Below are 18,739 nucleotides of genomic sequence, written 5' to 3'. Positions count from 1 at the left end.
AACAATAAATATCAATATCATACGATAAAATATAGTCTAGCGAAACTTTGAAAAAATCAAAAATGATATTAATATAATTTACGCCTGACATCTAAATTGCATTTATATATTGTATCAATAGTCTAAAACAGTTTACATAGGATATGTAAATGTACGAAAAGATCATGGTAGAAATAAAACAGGTTGTAAAATTATGTTTAAAATCACATAATAGTCACATAGTCTTCTTGAATCACTGTCACGGATCATTCCTGGTAAAAATGCTACTCATACGCCTGTTTGAAATAGTGTGTTTTAAGTGCACGTTTGAAAGAACGCAATGAACTTGAGTCTCTCACACCGGATGGTAGGTCGTTCCACAGTTTCGGAGCTGCATATTCAAGACGTCGGTCGCCGTAGGTTACGGTTTTACTTTTTGGTATCACTAAAGTAAGTGCTTTGTTTTGAGATCCCAGATTTCTTCGTGGTTTGTAAACACATAGCATTTCTTTCAAATATTCTGGTGATTTTCCGTTTAAAGCTTTATAGGTATGCGTTAAAATTTTAAACTGAATTCTGTATTGCACTGGAAGCCACATTCGGAACTCCTCGGCCATTTTTTTCAAAAACAACCTCGGATGTATTTGGACGGTTTACATACTCAAAAAGTGGTACGTTTAAGTCCGCTGCAAGTAGATCGCGTAGTAATTTTATTAAGAAGTTAAACTTTGTGACATTACTCTTGGGATTCTTATTTATGTTTGCAATAATACAATTCAATGGCAATAAATTTAAACTTAGATCAATAAATACAACTCTAAAACACAACATTTAATTAATGATACAATTCAATTTTTTACGAACTACTTCAACTGATGTACCTGAATACATCCGTGGTTGTTTTCGATAAAATGGCCGAGGAGCTCCGAATGTGGAAGCCAATGTAGTTCTTTAAGTACAGGTGTGATATGATCGTACCGCAAGGTTCTGGTGATGATGCGGGCAGCTGTATTTTGAACGATCTGCAGTTTGTTGACTAATGTTTGAGAAACTCCATACCGTAGTGTATTGCAGTAATCTAGGCGCGAGATAACCAATGAAGTCACAAGTTGTTTAGATGCATCAATTGTCAGATATTTCTGAATTCTGCCTATTTGTCTAAGATGTAAATAACATGATCTGCATACTGAATTAACGTGCTCTTCCATGTTCATGTTTGAATCAAAGATGGCACCTATTTTTTACTTTAACAGACTGTTTAACTTTCGAGTCACCGACGGTTACCGATAGATCTTCAATGTGTTTGGATTTATGAGGAGATGAGAACATGATGACTTCTGTTTTATCAGTGTTAAGTTTGAGCATGTTTAGATTCATCCATGATATTATGTCTCGAAGGCACGATTGAATGCGTTGTAATGTTTCTTCCTTAGAAATGCCATCTAATGGTTTGAAAGATAAATACAGCTGTGAGTCATCGGCGTAGAGATGGTATTGCAGCCCATGCTCTTTGCAAATGGCACCAAGGGGTTTAGTGTACATTGTATATAATTTCGGTCCTAATACGGACCCCTGTGGAACACTAAAATTCAGTGTGACCGGGTTTGACAGCACCCCATCAATGTATACTGTCTGTTTTCTATCTTGAAGGTATGATGTTATCCATTTCAGTGGTTCCGGAACACATTTTCAAGTCTATGTAAAAAAGTTTTGTGATCGATTGTGTCAAAAGCTGCCGATAGATCTAGCATTACTAAGATGGTTGCATTACCATGGTCAAGAGATTTAAGAACATCATTTTGGACTTTGATAAGTGCAGTTTCTGTCGAATGGAATTTACGATAGGCTGACTGATGTTTTTCTTGAAGTTGATTTTCTGTCAAGTGTTCATCAATGCGAGAACTCACTACTTTTTCTAGTGTCTTTGATACAAATGATAGATTTGAAACAGGTCTATAATTTTTTTAAATGTTTTGATCCAGTGTTTGTTTTTTCAAAAGAGGTCGAACATAAGATCCTTTAAACTCTGATGGAACGTTTCCTGTGCTGAGCGAAATGTTGATAATGTTCGAAAGAAATGGTAAAGTTCATCGAGGCATGATTTCAATAGCCATGTTGGTATCGGATCCAGTTCACATGATTTATTGGAAGATTTATTGATTATTTTCTTAACTTCTTCTGCTGATGCTGTTTCAAAGTGAGTCAGACTATTTTTCAACACTCAATTGTTCTGTTTCTGATTCGACTGGGTTAAGAACTAATTATGATTTTATCTCATCTCTGATTGTTTCTATTTTCTTAACAAAAAAGTCACTAAACTCTTGTGGCAAATAAATGCTTGTGCATCTTCCATTCTTATCAAATACAAAAATAAATACTTTAAGTGAGTCCATGTATTCACTTTTTAACTTTGGTATCATTGTCATATATGTCAGGTATCATTGCCAGTTACAGCCGAGGATTCGAGGTGTGCGGTTATATTAAAGAATAACTAAAAAGGCAGGACTATGGGCAGCGCTGAAAAGTATAACGAGAGTTACAGAAGGATGGAAAGTAAAGAGGAAGACCTTGAATTTGGAACCGTCGGGGACTGCATGAGGGTGAGAGCGTTTCACAATTAATACTTTTCGGCAATATTCGTATCGGTTTATCGAAACTTATAGAAAATATCCGTTTTGGTTTATCGTTGGTTTAACTCGGGTATATACGTATTGATTTTTCGGCAATATCCGTATGAGCTGATCGTTACTTTTAGGCGATACCCGTATTGGTATATCGTAACCTGACGGCAATATATGTTTTGGTTAAAACGGTACTTTTCGGCAGGATACAATACTTATTTGTTAATCGAAATATTTTGGTTATATACGTATTGGTTAATCGTTACTCTTCGGTTATATACGTATTGGTTAATCGGAACTTTTCGGTTGTATACGTATTGGTTAATCGGAACTTTTCGGTAATATACTTGTTGGTCAATCGGAACTCTTCGACAGTATACGTATTGGTAATACACGTATTTATTAATAGCACCAATTCGGCAATATACGTATTGGTGAATCGGAACATCTCGGCAATATTCGTATTAGTCAATCGGAACATCTCGGTAATATACGTAATGGTCAATCGGAACTATTCGGCAATATGCGTATTGGTCAATCGGAACTATTCGGCAATATGCGTATTGGTTAATCGGATTTTTTCTGCAATATGCAGTGAAATATATGCGGTTTGCTCTACTATATACATTAATGCTTCAAATGTGACGAGAGACCCCAACATATCGGAGAAACACATTCTTTAATAAGCTAATGTTGAATCATTTAGGAAAATGTTTCAACAACGATATTTTTTCAGTATTTGGCTGAGGTACAAAGGGACACACATGCGTTTATATTTGGAGCGATAATAGAAGTTGACCGTGAGACGGTCACGTGGTTGGAGCTATATGAAAAGGCGAGGGCACTGATTAATCTAGGTATACAAAATTTGCTATTTTTATTGTGTGTAACTTAAGTAAAAGAAACCACCGTACTATCCTTGGGTGTCACTCATGTGACAGTATTAGTCTTGCTAGTTTTGACCCTAATTGGCAAACATGGGTCCCAAGGTTGGCATCTTTTAGGCCTATAATCAAGCATGTGATCTCAGTTGAAGGTCAGTTGTCTTATTCCTAGACCACGAGCAGTAAGCTCCCTTTCTTGTGACGCATGCAACACCTTCATATACAGGTTTTTGAATGAAAAACGCAAATGATGGTACGTTTAAAACTTCTCTCGGTTATTAATTGAAATCCCCCTACCCCCACATACATAAACCGTTTAATGTCAAAAACCTTTTTCATCGTAAATGACCATGTGCATGCACGTATCTCTCCTTTACTTATAGGAGTAAAGCGCGATGAAATTGTTGGAATAAACATTCGTCCATGTCCGGAATGGTTGTATGTGACATTTGGTTGCATGTTGGCGGGTATAAAAGCGGTGGGACTGGCTTTCATGTATACAGACGGAAAGGACCTCATCCAAATCATGAAGAAGCTCGAGACATGCAGCTTGCTAGTCCTTGATCCTGGAGCAAGCGGGGAGAATTGGGATATCGTTCGAAGGCTACTTGACTCGCACTCCAAAACAGGAAGAGCTTCGTCAGCCAAAATGTCATCAGTGCGGTTCCTCCTAGGGCACAAGTTTCCTGTCTCTGAGATCGAGGTGCTATCGTTGCATGAGTTCATGACAAACGCCCCAACTGACTCTTTTTACACTTGTTGCCTTGATAGCTATTAATATACTTCTAACGCGACATTAAGTATTTATACGAATAACTTAAATTCTATTTTATCAGGAGTATGCATTCCTCGTACACGACTTAATTTTAAAATGTCAGCGCTTTAAATGCATTTACATTGTTATGAACTTGTTTTACAGGAAGAGTTGCCAAAAGACTGGCCAACTAAATGTTTCGTAATCAGAGGACAACCAGTTACCAAAGCCCAAGAAGGTGAAATAGTTTCTATCAACACCAGGGGTGAACTTTGGGTTAAAGGCCCCGTGTTTTTGAAAGAATACTTTCATGATCCCGAGAAAACAGCCAGGGCGGTAACACCTGATGGATGGTTCAAAACAGACGACCTTGCGATGATGGATGAAGAAGGTCGCTTCTACGTCTATGGTTAAATGTCAAACATGATCAATTCCGGTGGAATTGCTGTGATGCCGGACATTCTAGAAACTGCTATCAAAGGCTGTCCAGGGATTGACAACGTTGTCATTGTACCTGTCTCTGACCAGGTATATTACCAAGCTATTTGCGCATGCGTGATTCTAAAACCAGACGCGAGAACTGCTGAAAATGATATCCGCCAGTTTTGCGTCACCCACCACAATGATAAGCCTGGTTTGTTCACTGTACTGCCAAAATTCTACATGTTTTTCGATGCACTTCCGGAGACTTGCACAGGAAAAACTTCGCGCATGGATTTACAGGCATTAGCTGAGAAAAAGTTCGGATATAAAGCATAAAACTTTGATTGTTTGAAGAACTTTTTTTAAATTCATTTCTTTCAATTAGGAAAACCAATAATATGGAGTACTGCTATTTTTAATGAATTTATATTTGGAATGGCTTTTCGTATACTTTTCTGTGTAAAGATATACGGTTGCTGGTTGTATTTGAGTTGACTTCTCGTACATGTATGCATACATGTACATTAACTGTGAGTTCGACTACTTGTGCAGATAACACTCGTAAGTAAAACATGTAATGGACACACTGAATAGTTAATGTTTACAGTATTGTGAAATGAAAAGCATCAGTTAAACTTTGGTGAATGTTTATGTATATGACACACATAAACACTCAAATATCCTAATATTTTGTTGCAAACTCTACCACAGATACATGCCTCCGTGGTGCATGGCTTGTATACCTGACTGCAGACCTAGAGGTCTTGAGTTGGAATCCTGTTGCTGATGGAAACTTGTTTTCTTCTTTGTTGCCTTTATATTGATATAATACATATGATGTCTATTCTTCTAATATTATGTAAGTGATACTTCTATAAATGATCCAGAATTGTTTTGTGATTGATAATAAGCTGACATTGTATCTAATATGCCAATTAAACAGTTTATAAATTAAGATGTTTTGACATAATATTAATAATATTAAACCAACACGATTACACTGATTTATTTACAAAGATAAAAGGGCTGCTGCAATGAATGACGTAATTAAAACACAAATGTGACGTAACTGTGACGGAAAAACACGGGCGGTGACCTCGTTTCAACCACATCTTCTTGACTTTGGGGTTCTTCAGGAGTTCCCTGCAATAATAAAAAGATAAAAAGAGTAAAGATATGCATTTTGTATTTGTCATTTCAATATCGTTTTTTATAAATTGGTGCTAGTTTTCAAGATTTGTGGGAGTGACAAGGGTGTAGCTAGGTGAATTTGTATGTGAACGTAGACATTTTAGGGAGGGGGATCCAGGTCACGTTCCACATTTAAATATAAGTTATTTAGTTTGCCACTGGTGTAATCTAGCGGAACTGCCGGTTCTTAATTATCACATAATTTTAAAACTTACTGTTGAAATGGTTGTGTCATTTATGAACGTTTTGGTTTCGTTTTTACAAAAGTTTATTTAAAAACGTTATACATGCGTGATCAAACTATAAGTGTTTGGTAGTCAACAATTCACCACATGAAACCATTTGGCAAAAAAAGGATAATTGATTGTTTCAATGTAAGATCGAACAACTTTATGGCGAACGACCATCAAACATTTGGCTGCGGAAAATTAAATTGTGCAATTAAAGGCACATTCTCTTTTTACTTCTATTTATATATAAACCCCTTTTTACGCTGAAAAAAGTAAACAAGATAATTGGTTTACGCCAAACAAAAGTGACAGGGCAGGAGAATAGCTACCTGTACTCAAAAAATCGCTGTGCTTAAGTATAATTATTTTGCCTTATTTTGGATATGAAAAGACCACGGATAAAATAATCGAAGCCGTATAAATATTAAACTCTGCTTTTATGAAAGTTTTGCTCGCCTAACCTAAGTGTTGGATTTTGCTTATTACTTCTGTTTCTAACCGTTACAGATGTATTTGACAAGAGATGAAAACGGTATTCGGCCTTTCTCATTATTTACCATCAAAGCCACACGCAATACAGCAAAGCAGTGGTTTTATTAAGAGCATTCATATAACTTATTATCTATCCAAATACCCTGGTTACCACCCTCCTTATCTTTTTTGTCCTCTCTTCTCTTTTCCTTTCACACTTTTATCGCAGGTGCATTTTGTATGTTTAGAAAATAGTTAAATAGCTTTCTTTCTTTTTTTCGTGTTTGTTTAACACTAAAACAAACAATTATCCTTCATATGATATACTGGGCAGTTGCCCAATTCCGGATCAATTTTGAAGTTTTCTTAAAATATTGTCATAATTACTGAACATAAGTGCATGAAATTTTAATAGAAAAATGTTGGGTCCTATATCCACCAAACTGGAAAAAGAATAAAAGAAAAAACAACAATTAATTATAGTATAATATTCAGTACGAAATAAGGGCATAAACGACGTCCAAAAACCTGCATTCAGTGCCTAAATATTCGGATTTTCTCTAAGAACAAAGTAAACATTATCAAGTCAATATACAAATATTTAAATGCTGCTTAAATGAACATCATGTATTAAATGTTTAACCTGTATATAAATTTTATACTTCTCTGAAGTATTTGTATGTGTATTTTCGGCGTATCCGAACTACTAATTTGTAAGTACGAATCTGCTTCATTTTTGCTTCGTTTTCATATCAAATGCTGCACAACACAAAACAATGTCATCGTCAATTTATTTAGTTTATATGTAATTGGCATTGTATTTTGTGATTGAAGATAAGTCATAAACGTCGTATATAGTAGGTCTAGTGTTTAAAGATAACCCTGTCGAACCTCAATATAAAAGCTCGCGCTGTGTGACGTCATCCCCACGTGACAAAATATTGACATTTAGGAAAGCGAAAGTTTAGAGGTATTTATTTTCAGCCATAATGCAGCCATTATAGGGCGCGGGCAGACCTTTATAAACTCAACAACGAGGTATTTATTTGGGGGTTATACTCGAAAAGCTACACTTTTGTGTTGTTTCTTTTGCTATGGAGGTCAGTTGCGTAGACTGTGATCATTCTATATTGACCACGGTCGCCGAAACGCTTTTTAAACGATTTCCGAATATTTAGGCAAATCCGGAATTTGGCAACTGCCCAGTATGCACGAAAGTAGTACCTTTAAATGAATAGAAGCATTTATAAAGGGTTTTTACCCTTACTTTTATAGCTGTTGTTTTTCATGTATCTTTTAGCATAATATCTTCCATTTTTTGTGGAGCTTGTGAACACAGCTCTATGTATGTCGCTATTCGCCTTACATATTAATTCAATTCATGACTAGCAATATAAGTAGGCCAGTAAATATCGTGTGTTCATTATTTAAACAAAAAATCTTGAACACAATCAGTGTGCTCACGAATGCATTTATTTATCATAATAGATGGTAATGGCAATGTATAATGATAATAAAACATCGTTAAGTATATAAATCCTCAGACCAAATTAACATCAAACTCCGACAAAAGGATCATTAAAGCGATCATAGTCGCTTTAAAACGTCTTAGAAGCTTGTTTTGCTTTTTTGTTTTTTATATCTTGCCGACTTCAAATAAAACTGATCGTATGAAAGTAACCAGCTTCTTACCTTTCTACTTTCTCCTATGCCCGGAGGTATTGGCGCTGTAACAACACACCTTCTTCCCGCGAGCGCTGCATCCCATGTCGATTTCCCAACCTCCGGAACACTCACTATAGAGGTAGTCCAAGGGATCATACAGGGCTTGCCGCTTCCTTCGTGCCTCGCGCTCCACTTCGACACGTCGAGCTTTCTTCCGGTTTGGGCCGCGCCGTCCCTTCCTTCTCTGCAGTGAAAAATGAGTTTAATCTTAAGCACATATTTCCGCCAATGGGTTCGACGGACGTTTGAAGGCTTCTGACTCAAATAACCCTACCATTTAGTTATTTATTTCTTAAAGCTGCACTCTAATAAATATACCATTTTTACAAATTTTTGATTTTTGTCTTGGAAAAAGCAAATTTCTGCGTTAATATCTGAAAACCAATGATAAAAGATTGCTGTCAAAAGATCAGATCGCAGATTTTAATATTTCCGTTCGAAAATTAATGTTTTATGGCTTAAACCGTTACTCAAGGTTAAAGAAAAATGAACCTATACACCATCTGGAGCTGACTGGCCAGTCCTTATAATGTAAAATGACCCTGACAGTGATGTGTAGCATTTCTTAAATATGCTCACGGCATTGGAAATATAACTAATAATTGTGATTACAGTACCAAACAGTTTTCTACTCGAATAAGGGGTGGGGGTGGGCGGGGGGGGGGGGCTCATTATATCCTTCAATGCCTTTTAAAATATATGGAAAAGGGCTTGATTTAAATATAATGATACACAAAGACACATACACGTTCACGCTGCAGACCGTCTTTTCAACGTTAAATAAGTTGAAACGTAACATGCTTTTTGTTGTCTTATTGTAGTTTTGTTTGCATAAATACTGATTAATCCTTATTTTTCGGCCTTCCCACGCCGTCTTTCAAAAGTTACAAAACTGTCAGTTATAACCGTAACACAGTTTATTATTATTTCGCGCACTTGTTAACAAATAATTATTATCAATTAACAGTCCTGTTATTGTTGTCATTTTGTCTTGGAAGGTAGTTTGATTTATTAGGACCTAAAATACTAATAATACTTAATGAGTTTTTTCAGCTGATGCATTGAAAACATTTCAAAGAAAGGACGTTTTCGCGAAGATCATTATCACAACTATCAACATCAATAACGTCATCAATGTTTTTAACTATTATTTTATTTGTATTTTATCATAACAATTATTTTGCCTGTTGTTTTTCTGAATGATGTCGATGACAATGACGATGATGACGACGATGGCGATGATGATGATGATGATGATGACGACTACGACTACGATGATGATGATGATGATGGTGATGACGATGATTATGATGATGATGATGATGATGATGATGATGATGATGATGATGATGGTGGTGGTGGTGATTATGATGATGATGATGATGATGATGATGATGATGATGATGATGATGATGATGATGATGATGATGATGATGATGATGATGCTGATGATGATGATGATGATGATGATGATGATGATGATGATGATGATGATGATGATGATGATGATGATGATGATGATTGCGACTACGACAACGATGATGATGATGATGATGATGATGATGATGATGATGATGATGTGATGGTGGTGGTGATGATGATGATGATGATGATGATGATGGTGATGATGATGATGATGATGATGATGTAAAACTCTGCGTTTAACATCTAAACATGTTTTCCTTGTTCTTGCAGACGACGTCCATTATTATAGCTAATTACATATGTTACTAGTAACATATTCGTACAGGTATTCCGCGATAATTTGCATGATTCGGCGAGTATGAGTTTTGCGGCCCGATTATCGATTATCAGTTTTGCGGCCGGGGCCGATTATCGATTATACCGTGGAACGTACGAACGTGAGTCCAATGTTCGTCTTAAAATCATAGTTGGCGACTGTGAAATCATCTATTAACAACATAATTACAGTTTATTGATCTGCCTGAACAGATAAATAATAACACTCCTAAAGGAAGGCAAACGCGAAAGCAGTTGAGTAAAATATGCTAGTGTTTATTAACCATTGTTGACTAAAACAACAACTACACATACATGTCGTTCTACTTGCTACGTGTTTCATATTTATTAATTTGAATTGTGACATTCTAGACGTGAAGTGACATATGTCAGTGATTCGTACAAAATCATTTCGGATATACGTGGAATTTTTGAGCTGAACAATTGAAATTGATGGGAATATAATAAGACATAAAACTGTTGTTTGCCTTTTGGCTTACTCTCAAAACTGATTTGTGTAGTTAACTCACCCTCGTCAAGTCAGAAAGAAATAAGAATGCACAACTTTTTGTAGGTAAACTATGACAAAAATACTCTACACATTAAGGACACACACATTAATGTTTTAAAAGGGTTTATACACGGCATAGCCGGGCCATTGTGTGATAATTGTCCCTTGTGCCCATAAGGGCCCTCGACTACGCCTCGGGCTATTATAAGTCACTTGGGGCTATTAACACTCAGCGGCCCTTTCTACTCCGTGTATGCACCTCTAAATATTTTAAAAAAGGATGCAAGATCACCTCTGGTCATCTCTTTTCTAAACTAGACACTCCTTTTATATGAAATTATCGTTTAAACAAAATGCAGTAATAACATACACTTGTTAGAAGAACTTCTCTTACCGGTTTAGGCTTTCTGGTTGTTCTGGGAGCGGCTGTCGTAGGTGCGGGTGTCGGAGCGGCGGTTGTCGTACTTGGGGCGGCCGTTGTCGGAGGTGGGGCCAATGTCGGTGGAAGAGTCCGCTTCTTCGTCGGAATGAAGGGATCATACCAGAGTGGCTGATCGATTATTGGCACCACGGGGTTGAATAAATGTTGAAATGGGTTGTTAAAGAACCATTGGAACGCCGACGGTTGTGGCGATGGAACAGTTGTTGTCGTGAGACGCCATGGCGCTCGGGTGGTGGTTGGGTGGGGCGGTCGGGTGGTTTCCGGCGGAGATGGAGGATCGGTGGTACCAAAGTCCACATCAATGCATTCCCCACCCTCTTTCTCGCAATGAACCATCATCTCTGAAGAATTTAGATATTGAAACATTTAAAGAATTCATTAATTTTGGTTTAGTAGGTTTAGTAGGATTTTTGTTATTAAAACGTTACTAATACTTATGTGAAAAACTTCAGAAACAAGCTCGGTAGTAAACAGTTTAAACATAAACCCGGTTTAATGGCACTGGGTAAACGCCAAAGACAAAGAACACAAAAAATCACAAACAAGAAATATTGAAGAACACCAAAAACTCTACAAACTGAAGTTTTTTTGGACTTAAAAATGAAATGGTATTAATGATAAAACCGATAAACTAATTTCAGCCCAAATAAGATAAAGTAAGAAATTTGGCTTCATGTAAAACGTTTCTAGAGCTTGTTACGCTTAATACAATAAGAGAATATCTAAACATTACTGTGAAATTTAAAACTTAAAAACTGTATAATACTGTAATAGAATTAAAACAACTATTTATGAGTGTATGTTATGATGAAAATAGTATAACATTTATGAACCGAGTGCCTAAATAAACGTAAATCTAGTGCCAGCAATAATGTTGTCGGGGAACTGCTTGTATTCTTGTTTATTTTTGTTTATTTTTTGTACTTGCCGCGGAAAACAATTACTGATCAATATCAGAACATTTATCATTTGGCAAATGACATTGTTTTCTGGCTAAAGATATTGGTGTTGTAAGATAAATGGAGTGTTTTACATTTTGTTTGTCCGCTGAAATGAACTATTGACTAGTGTCACGCTACGTTTTTTTATTTATCTTAACATTTTATATTTTGCACAAATTTGACAGCCTTAAAGGTCTTACAACTGTCAGAAAAGTTGTCGTAAAGGCGGCAAAGTGTACTTCATCGTCGGAAATAGAAATTGAGCGAATAATTTGAGCGAATAATTTCCTAACAGCGTACGTTCTTAGGAAATAATTAATGATAATACCCCGATACACCTAGAGTCTGCCAAACGCCCACGAAGCCTCAGATAGACCTGTAACGTTTTGTTGATGAATAAACAGTTGTGATCATATTACCTTTTTATGAAGTTCAATTTTTCCGATGCTGGTGTTACTTTCGCGGATTTATATAAATTACACATGTACATTATACTGCACGTTTTTACACAGGACTTTTAAGATACCAAATATTTATTAAATAATGATACAAATATTTATAATTATTTACTATTTGAAAACACACTTTTATTTCTTGAACTATTTTTTTCTAAGCAAAAATAATATAAAAGTAGAAGCACAACACTATGGCAAGAAGGAAAAGGTTTAAACTATTTGTTATGACATATCGGTTTTTAAATAATTGAGCATGGGGCAGAAAGTGTTGTTGTTTTTAGAACGCTTGTAAACCAAACAGTTGTTATAGCGTAAGTGTTAGGCTTAATTTTATAAAATCTCTAATCAATGTTTAGTTTGGGTTCAACATGACATCATTGATTTGAATTTGAAAGCAAAATAAATGAAAAAAACAATCTGTCCGCTACTTCTTCTTTTTCTTTTCTTTTCAATATTACTAATTGTTAAGAAGATTGGAGCGAGCGAAGCTGAATATTAAAGCTGAGGGCAAAATCAGTCTGAGAATTTTTCAAAAATTAAAATATATTAAAAACAATATTCAAAAAGAATACAAATGAGCAATAAATCAGATGGTCTATTAGCACATGCTATTTTATCGTTCTTTACATGTTAAATGTTCAAACGAAAAAACAAGCACCAAAAACAACGCTTTAACGGTTAAAGAAATGAAATACAAAAAATAACAACATGTGCAATAACACCCCAAGACGTGATGTACGCGCCATTGATATTTTCCAAAGTTTATAAAAGAGAAAGCAAATGCAAGCTAGAAACATTCTTTTTGCGCTTGCTTCTTTTAGCAATGTCTTTTATAAAGAAGTATGTATATAAAAACCAATACAAATTAGTGAAAAAGCGCAACTACGCACCATGGTAATTCGAACTGGCCTCTCTATAGCTGTCTATCGGTTGATAAAAAGGTATGAAAGCATTTCCAGATTGAACCAAGAGAGCGACAATCAAAGCCGATACCCAAAGAGGGGCCAACATTGTCACCATTCAATCCCTCTTCTCAAGTCCGCACGTTGGTTTAACGTAACGTTCAATGTATGCGACTTTTTATACCAGCCGGCGCACTGGAGCATTCGTTTGACCCTGGCGGCTAATTAAGATCTTTTTTGACTAACAGTTGGTTGAGTGATATATTGTTGTTTGTTATGCATATGGATTATCCGACAACTGTTTCATCACTTTTTGGAGTGTCATGTCTCCAAAATAGATATATTGCTAGCTAAACTATGATTAAGTACGATGCTATTAATATATCATTTGCAACTGACATGGATAATAAATTATAATAATTCATAAAGATAAATGTCTTGGAGGTCAAATGTTCATGAAAACAAAAATATTATGTTTTTCATTCCTAAGTGTTGCTTTATATGTACAATTAGGTAAATATCAGATATGACATAGTAGTTGCTTATATCAACAGAATTACCTATTTAGAACTAGTTCATTAACCCCAAAAAATAACATTGTGCATACAAGTGTTCTCCTTTTAGAATTCTTCTTTTACTTTCCTTTGCCTTATCTACTTTCATTAAACTGAAAAAAACGCTATATAAATTTGTATGAACAAATCTGTAAGTAGCCTGAGTAATGTTTTCCGGTAAGTCCGTTTTTTTCCAGGGTGCGTATCGATCGTTTCAGCATTCTTGGTCTACTTCAGATTATTATCTGAAAAATTTTCCCCTGATATTGCCTTTGCCATGCAGTTTGCAGGGAGTGGATGGAATACATCAGTAGTTACATATTTGAGTCCAGAACCCGGGCTGACAACATGGAAAATGCAATGGGCGTGTGGCCTGGACCCTCGTTCGTTCTCTCCTGTGCCGACCTAGGGTGATGAACAACCCAAATGATTAATGAGTTCCTCCTTCCTGAGATCCTTTATGTAGAATATTTTCGTTTACTTTTGGCGCAGTCATACAGATCCACACGGCTTGGTTGAATTAGGGTTTGACATTCTTTGTGAGTAAATAATACAATCGCCTTACCAGGTCGTTCTTGAAGTGCCAAAGTCGCCCCACTACCTCCAGATTAACTGTTCATGGTTCCTGGCCACCATGTCCGCCGATTTATCCTCGGTGATGCCAACACAAGCACAATGCAACATTCTATCATTAATAATGCAATGACAATTAAAGGGTCACGCCCAAAAGTCTCACAATCCAAATATTAAACCTTAAATGTGATCATTGGATAGACAATACGTTTATCGGGGTATTGTCAGCTTGGTTCTCTTAGAATTCGTCGTGTGCCTGCAATATCGCTCACTGTTGTCGAGTAAACCATGCCGGAGGATGTCGGCTGGAGTGCTTCTTCGTCTGGTCGTGGTAAGGGGTGACTTCTGCTTTGTTAAATTTGACCTTTTACAGATAGGGAGCTAGTTCCGGTCTTACTCTAACCTGATTCCCACCAATTGGTGTTATCCAGGCGCATAATATAACGCCTTCTGATCAACAAAATATTTCCCTAATATATATTTTAATTGTTTAAATATCGAAAAGTGTTTTTTTGGTTTTCGATCATTTTACTGTTTTTCATAATTATCGGACCCGTCAGTAGAAGGCATAACTATTACATGCAATAATTAGCAAGCATACAATTTACAAAGACATTCACTTATACACACGCTATTTACTGAACGATGTCAGCGACAATATGATTCAAAACAGTTACTTCACCCACTACACACTTCATTGAAATTATACAACTGGCGCTTTGCATTCGTTTATTAATTTAAGCCGGGTAGTGAATGCAGCAGATATCACTAACACGTTGATCTGGGGGGTTTTCAGCACAAAAATAGCATTCCAATGCAACAAGACGATCAAGCCAACTGGGACAAAAAGTTACTTTTTTTCAGAAAACTGTCACAAGTTTTCGATGAATGTAACAAGGATTAGAAATACAACACCATAGACTATCATAATTGCAAAAAAACTTGAACTAAATAGAACTTTAGTGCATGCATTTTTAACAAGCAAGAAAACAATTTGCTATCACATTTTATTGAAAGCGTACAGACATGTTTGCCTAATGAATTTCCCAGTGCCCAAAGGTGAGCAAGATGTTGAGGACCATAAATACATTTAAGAAAATTCACATTACTGAGAAGATCAGAAATTTGCATAATGCCAAAACTAAAAGTGTCAAAATCATTAGACCTATTTGATATGCGGCTATACTTTATGCAACACGGAACAAAAATAATCGAATCATTGTATGCCCTTTATTCCTTAAAAGCATAAGACATTTGTTTCTGCGATATTTGCTATATGTTATGAATATTCGTAGGGAAGTAAAACATCGATGATAGAGTAAATTAAACCGATGATCTCTGAAGCGTTCGAGGTAAATAATTTATTGCTAAGGTTTAGACACGTTTATGGAAATCAAATTCTCATATAACAACCAAAAACACACCTGTATGCATGCCACTCCAACATTTAAATAAATCACTTGCAAAGTATGTCAAACTAATGCAAATTACGCATTACAAATTGTTTACGCCTTATAACAAGTATGTCAACAGTTGATGTAAGTGCAACAATTAATAACCATTTCATACATTGATTTCCTAAATACGTAGTTTCGGCATTTCATGCCTATCTTGTCTTGTGTTTAAATAACTAAAAAGAATATTTGGTCTTTTCCGCCCCGAATGGTTGAGCATTCGATTCGGGTGCTAAAGGTCACGGGTTTAATAGCGAAACACGTAGAACATGGTCCCGAATAGTTCTTATAAATAAATCTTTTAATTATGGCATATAGATACAATTATAGTTGTGATGGCGTCACGGCGGTTCAAGCCATTACGCAGCAAAAGGAGACCTTTATAATCTCTAACAAGCAAGCGACAGATATATTGTTAACATTTTTGGTAAATTAAACCTGAGGGAGAGACAATTCTCATATTATCTGTGGGTGTTGCTAGTTTTATTATAACCTTCGGGAGTGGCTAATTTCAAATAAAATGTCATCTAGCTAGTTTTATATAACCTATAGACGTGGCTAGTTTGGTATATCATATGGGTGTGGCTAGTTTAATACAACATATGTGCGCGGCTAGTTATATATAACCTGTAAATCACATTTGGGCGTGGCTAGAGTTCGATAACCTGTGGTCGTGGCTAGTTTTCTAAAATATGTTGGCTAAACTAGTTTTATAAAAGCTGTTGACGTGGCTAGTTTTATATAACCTATGGGCTTGGCTTGTTTTGTATAACATATAGTAACGAGGTTCTGCGGAAGCTGTCAATTTTGCAACAACAAAAAATGTCAACATAAGTTTGTCAACCTCCTTCCTTATTGTAATTGTTTATGCATAATGGAAACATACCCGAGGAAAAAGTTAGATATACCAACTAGAAGTGCTGCAAATGGATATGAATATCTGACCTATTTCTTGCACTAATCGGTCTGAGTCTGTGAACAAGGGTTTCTATATATGAATATAATGGGCTAAGTTGGCACTATTTAAACATTTAGTTTAAAACAAGACATGTTTTTAACGCGTTGCCTATTGGATCTGTATGTATAGGTACCGTGCGCGTGCGGATAATTTCACTTATACGCCCGAAGATATCTGTAGCAATGCATTCGTGAAGTGAAATCGTTTGTGCAAAGGATACAAGAAGAAAAATATCATATCCAATCTCCGGGGCTAAATTGTCGGTATATGAGATTCCAGTGGAAATAAATTTGCATATGTATGAGAAAAAAACAATAAATTCGACGGTCGGTAAAAAAGGTATGTAAAAAGAGACTATATTACAAGGCACAAACTTCACAAAATCGCTTTGTTGTAAACCCATAAGTTTTTGCCCTCTATAAACAAAATCATTTGTGTACTCCAATTAGCCACTGTCTAAAAACGTTAAGTAGTCTGCCCGTGTTATGCGTTTAAGGCGCAGACACATGTATCATAGACATAGACAACGATCACCTACAACGCTTTATAGTGACAATAAAACTTCTAGCACACTGTCATTTTGCCCTGAACCCCCCCCCCCCCCCCCCCCCCCCCCCCCCCCCCCCCCATTTGTGAAGCTTTAAAATGGCCATATATCATGAATATTTCCTTTTCTAAGTTCCACTTCTTAGTCAGAATTATAAATGTACGCCTTTTTGAAATCCTTATCTCAGAAGCGATACCTTAAACCTTTTATCACTAATTTCCTTTAACCATTTATTTCGCAGCAACAACATACTTAATATCGAAAAGTTTTTTTGCCGTCCATTGCAATCTTTTATACTTAATAGACCAGTGTAACTTCTTTTTCATCATTGTCATGAATACGTATCATTTATTATAAACAACCTGTCAAAAGCGGGCTATGGTTGGGTAAAATAAACATAAGTTAATCTGTTGATTGTTTTATGAATTTTCCGGGAAGTTCGTATTACGTATTACAGATCAAAACGATATTTGAACGATAATATACCATCGTATTTATGTTCGAACAATTGTTTTCGTCTGTAATTGTTTTGTGTGAAAGCATATGTTCGAGCATTCAGCTTCAAAGTTCATGAAAACTTTTGAAAAATGAAAATATTGAATTTTCACTGTTATTATTTCACAAATAAAACTCCATAATACATCGATAATGAAAAAACACAATGATATTTGATTTCTTAATTGTATAACATAAATTCTTTACACAATCGAAATATTGGCCAGTGTATATGAGATATATTACTTCAAAATAAAACAAAAAAACCTTTAGTATTGCATCAATATGTACGAAATGTTGCTTTTTAGTAGATAAAGGCCTGATTGACTTATCCAAATATACTTTTTGAATAAAATGACGAAATTAAACATGTTATATCATTAAAAACTGAATATTTTTAAATCTCACACAAACAGCTAGTGATGGACTATACTGTGAAATGAAGTGCATCTTACAACATGTGAACATACAAATATAATACTTCACTGATAGCCATGATAAATTTTGGAATGAAGAATGTTATCGAGAAAACCACGTGGGAAAAACAAAACGTAAATCCATCGACAAAGCCATTTTTACCAAATTCTGCCATATAACTTCTACTTCAAACTTCAAATAATGATTAAAAATCTATACTTACATTTATTTCTCTGACTACCATGAATATCTCACCCAAACTTTAAGGAAAACTAAAGTTTTCACTTTCCACGGTCAACTAACTCTTCCATCTTTTCCAAGAACAATGTGACTACGGAAAAACAAAGACGCTTCCGCTAAATATTAATACTACTGATTCGTTGATGATAAATCTAAGCATTAACAAGAGGGTCACAGAGGTCATAGACATGTCGAAAACACCGAAAAGCATGTCCTTAGGAAACACTTAGAT

The 18,739-nt window shown here is 35.7% G+C and overlaps 1 protein-coding gene across 1 annotated transcript; it reads right to left on the bottom strand.

Moving 5' to 3' along the window:
* Positions 1-5,006: 5,006 nt before the first annotated feature.
* LOC128203529 (mucin-7-like) lies at positions 5,007-18,614 on the bottom strand. Its single transcript, XM_052904975.1, has 4 exons — positions 18,491-18,614; positions 10,924-11,312; positions 8,246-8,462; positions 5,007-5,804 (listed from the first exon to the last, which is right to left on the bottom strand). Exons 2-3 carry the CDS (start codon positions 11,308-11,310, stop codon positions 8,250-8,252), a joined length of 600 nt encoding a protein of 199 aa, XP_052760935.1. The 5' UTR covers positions 11,311-11,312; positions 18,491-18,614; the 3' UTR covers positions 5,007-5,804; positions 8,246-8,249.
* Positions 18,615-18,739: the final 125 nt, after the last annotated feature.

This window comes from Mya arenaria, chromosome 9 (assembly GCF_026914265.1).
Source record: "Mya arenaria isolate MELC-2E11 chromosome 9, ASM2691426v1".
NCBI lineage: Eukaryota > Metazoa > Mollusca > Bivalvia > Myida > Myidae > Mya > Mya arenaria.
The sequence above is the reverse complement of the archived record's forward strand: the minus strand, read 5'-3'. Positions and strand labels throughout refer to the sequence as shown.